This window comes from Trypanosoma equiperdum (genome assembly GCF_001457755.1).
Source record: "Trypanosoma equiperdum strain OVI genome assembly, contig: ctg_1366, whole genome shotgun sequence".
Taxonomy (NCBI): Eukaryota; Euglenozoa; class Kinetoplastea; order Trypanosomatida; family Trypanosomatidae; genus Trypanosoma; species Trypanosoma equiperdum.
This window is the reverse complement of record NW_027123356.1, coordinates 57,004-60,850: the sequence shown is the minus strand read 5'-3', so window position 1 is coordinate 60,850 and position 3,847 is coordinate 57,004. Positions and strand designations below refer to the sequence as shown.

At 46.9% G+C, this 3,847-nt stretch overlaps 2 protein-coding genes across 2 annotated transcripts; both read left to right on the top strand.

Moving 5' to 3' along the window:
* Positions 1 to 349: 349 nt before the first annotated feature.
* TEOVI_000514500 (MRP protein, putative) lies at positions 350 to 1,204 on the top strand (the record flags this gene model as incomplete). Its single annotated transcript, XM_067221238.1, has 1 exon — positions 350 to 1,204. One exon carries the CDS (start codon positions 350 to 352, stop codon positions 1,202 to 1,204), a length of 855 nt encoding a protein of 284 aa, XP_067077339.1.
* Positions 1,205 to 1,563: 359 nt separating this feature from the next.
* On the top strand, positions 1,564 to 3,051 carry TEOVI_000514400 (membrane-bound acid phosphatase, putative; the record flags this gene model as incomplete). The annotated part of the gene is made up of 1 exon (XM_067221237.1): positions 1,564 to 3,051. One exon carries the CDS (start codon positions 1,564 to 1,566, stop codon positions 3,049 to 3,051), a length of 1,488 nt encoding a protein of 495 aa, XP_067077338.1.
* Between the last annotated feature and the right edge of the window lie 796 nt (positions 3,052 to 3,847).

The window sequence follows — 3,847 nt, the reverse complement described above, 5'->3', positions numbered from 1 at the left end:
CTGATAGGGGTACGCAACTTACGTGCTTTTTTTCCTCTTTTTTCCTTTACCTCGTGAAGATGCGAGGGTAACTGTCCTTTCCACCACCCCACTTATTTCTCCCTTGGCTTATCAACTGCATTCAGGGAATTTGTCGTACAACTAGTCGGGAATATTGCCTCCCTTCCCTTCCTTTTCTTTCTTTTTCTTTTCAAACCAGGGGGGTAGATTCGTGCAGTCCACTACAGGGTTTTCAGAACCGCCTGCAAGTGGAGGCACAGACATAACCTCTGGTACCAGTGGCGAAAAAGGCGGTGGCATCTGAAAGAAGAGGTGGAGGCCGCTACGTTGAGGGCGCAGGGTTACACTAATGAAGTTTTCACGCGTTGCCATACCAGGGGTGAAGCATGTTATAACACTGTGTAGTGCGAAGGGGGGAGTGGGAAAGTCCACTTGTTCCGTTAATGTTGCACTTGCTTTGAAAAATATCGGGTTTAATGTTGGTGTAGTGGATGCAGACATCACGGGACCGTCCATTCCTACGATGATGGGCGTGGACTCGTCCCAAGTGGAAACTTACCGCGTGGCGGGGAGTGACCGATTTGCACCACCTACCAATTTTGGGGTGAAGGTTATGAGCATGGGTCTTATCGTTCCTCATGATGAAGCTATAGCTGTGCGAGGACCAATGGTGAATAAGTATATCCGGGCCTTACTGTTTCAAACAGACTGGGATGAGTTGGACTACCTGGTGATTGATATGCCCCCGGGAACGAACGATGTCCACCTCACAATTACACAAGAGGTGGTTTTGAGGGGTGCCGTTATCATTTCTACACCACAGAAGATTGCCCTAGTAGACGTCAGGCGTGGCATAGATATGTTTGCAGCAGTAAACACGCCTATAATTGGGATTGTGGAAAACATGAGTTACTTTAAGTGTACCCAATGCGAGACAAAGCATTATCTTTTCGGTACTGGTGGAGTCAAGGCGACGGCGGAGGAGCTTGGGGTTCCATACCTCGGTGAGGTGCCTTTCCAACAACGCATTATGTCAGACACAGACGAAGGATACCCGCCGGCACTAAGGGGGGACCGCTCTCTAGATGCTGCCCTCCCATTTTATGAGCTTGCCGAGCGTATTGACACTGCAGTAAATGCTCTGGTAGCTGGTAACGACGGGCGCAAGCAAACGGTAGAAACACCTACCATAACGTTTCAGTAAAAACGATAATCCGAAAAGGTGAGTCGTTCACACAAGCCGTAACGCAGTCTTTTCCCTACGACGGCAACTTACTTGGTTATTATACCATTTTTCAATAAAATAAATCATTACCGATCCCTCTCTGCGTTTAAGCGCAACCCCACTCTTTCGAAATGCCCTTTGCACCGATCACTAAAAGCTCCACACGCGCATACATACATATTTTTTCTTCTTTCTCCTTCCCATTCCCTCCAATGTGTATTGCTGTAAGACTATTAACTACATCAAGGGCACAAACATTTAAAAGAGTTGATAAACACAAAGTTCATACAAAAGGAATTAAACTGATCAGCTGAATTCTAAACCCCGGCATTATATCGATGATGCGTCCACTCTCACTTGTGTGGTGGGCTATCTTCGTACTCCTCGCTGCTACAGGCGCAAATTGCTCGTACGTGCTGGAGCTTGTCCAGGTGGTTCATCGTGGTGGAATCACCCCGCCGCCCGTCGGAACACCCGATCGCGAAAAACTATGCAGCCCCGACAGCGGGAGCAGTTGTGCCGCCATCGCAAATCATGGCGTGCAACAGCTTATCGACATGGGTGCCTACATTGAGAAACTTTACAAAAATGATGATGAAACAGAAGGGGCCAAAGCATGGTTGGGCTCCACATATGATTCGGCCGCTGTGTACACTCATTCCTTTGCTGATCCCGCACTGGTGCAGGCTGCAACAGCTTTACTGAAGGGTATATACGCCGAGGAGCAGGGTAATATCACACCTGCAGTGATTTCAGCACCTCCCGCGGATGATACGCTACTCAATGTTAATGCTCTCCCTTCGTTTGTCCTCGGGAACGAGGCAAAAGCGCAGCATTTCAATAAGACAATGGAAGAAGCTGTAGACGAGCAGTTCCCCGACAGCAGTGTTATTGGTACGATGGGGAGGGAGGTTGGGTTAAGCGAAGCGTGTTCGTCAGCCGACAACCGTGTTTGGTGCTGCCACCGTCTGCAGCAACTCGCAACGATGTACTCTGCAATGAAGGATGGTGGTAGTGGTGCGCCAACGGTGATGGAAAATGTGGGACGACTGGATGCTGTTGCAACTGTTCGCTCCCATACGCTTTACGGTTACTCTACTGAGGATGAACTGGCGAAAGCCCGTGGGAGCCTTGGACAACCATTGGCACAGGAACTTCTTTTGGGAATGCGTCGCAAGATGTTGCAAAAGGATGATGTCAATTACAACACTCACAAAGTAATGCAGTATGTTCACAACACTCCAATCCGTACTACTGTTGGGTACCAACCAACGGACCTAGTGCCAGTTGCTGAAACCTTTCTTATTGACCTTCTCCGTGACGACACTACGGAAGTGTACTTTGTACGCCTACGCCACGCTGTTGTGAAAACGGAGCCCGCTGCCATGCCGTCAGCCGCTGACTTCCCGTTTCGATGTGTCAATGCTGCGGGGGATTCGAGTGGGGTAAAGTCAAAGGATGGCTTCATTTGCCCCTTCGATGACTTTGTGCGCTTCGTGGACAGCAGCAAGGGTACAGGTGCTGGCGGTGCCATTTGTCATTTAGACACCAGTACGGCAGATAATTTACAGTGTAGTGTAGTGGGTCCGCCCACATCACCACAGTGTGAGCGTTACCGGAGGCTGTGTCCACGCCTGGCATGCCCGGATGGCCACATTTACGACGTGGTGAGTGGTATGTGCACATCTCTTTATGCGGATGAAGCGATTCTCACAGGTGGCGTTGTTGCGTCCCTCTGTATCGCTCTCTTATTCTCGGGGGTGATGCTCGGCATTATCATGGTTGAAATGTACCCGGTGATGTTTAAACAAAAGATGGCTGTCTAAATTTTTTACAGGTCGCTATGCACTGCGGTGGCCAGTATGCCGTGTTTGTATTTTTTTCCTTTTTTTTTCTCTGACATCATTGTTAAATATTCAATGTTTTGCCGAGATATGATGGCATGAATATTTATCAGTGATGTGCAGTTGTACAGGGGTCATAGGCACGGGGGGGTGGGGGAGAAGGACGGACATTGTCGTGAGTTGTGGATGGTGGAAGCGTTAAAAAGCGCCCTCCTCACGATAAACACGTAAATTGTTATTTATTTATTTAAATATCAGGTATTATATAATCGTTTATTTATTATTATTATTTTTTTGTGTTCGTGCGTTTGGTTTTTGAGGTTGTCGGCCCCTCAAACAGTAGTAGACTAGACCACGGAAGGGGAAGGGGTCTAAAAGAAATCCACTTAAATTTAGGAACTCTGTGGCAGTGCGTTTTATTTTTCATTTGTATGTAATTCTTTGTTTTTTAAATTTTTGTTACCTTCAAAGCTCAGGCTCTGCACACGTTGGAGTGTGTGTTGTACTGTTTACTTTGCACATTGTGTTAAGGTTACGATAACAGAGGTAACAAGTGAAGCGGAGGATGAAATAGAGAATTAAATGAAGAATGACGGGGAGAGGAAGGGAGGAACGAATTCGAATATATATATATATATATATATTGATATAGTGGCTGGCCATCCTATTTTGTCCGTAGCATGTTTTTTTCTTATCGTATTTGTTATTCATATTATTTGTTTTATCAGGAGGAAAGAAGTATTAAGGGGGAAATGAAAGATTTATTTCTTGGGGGCGA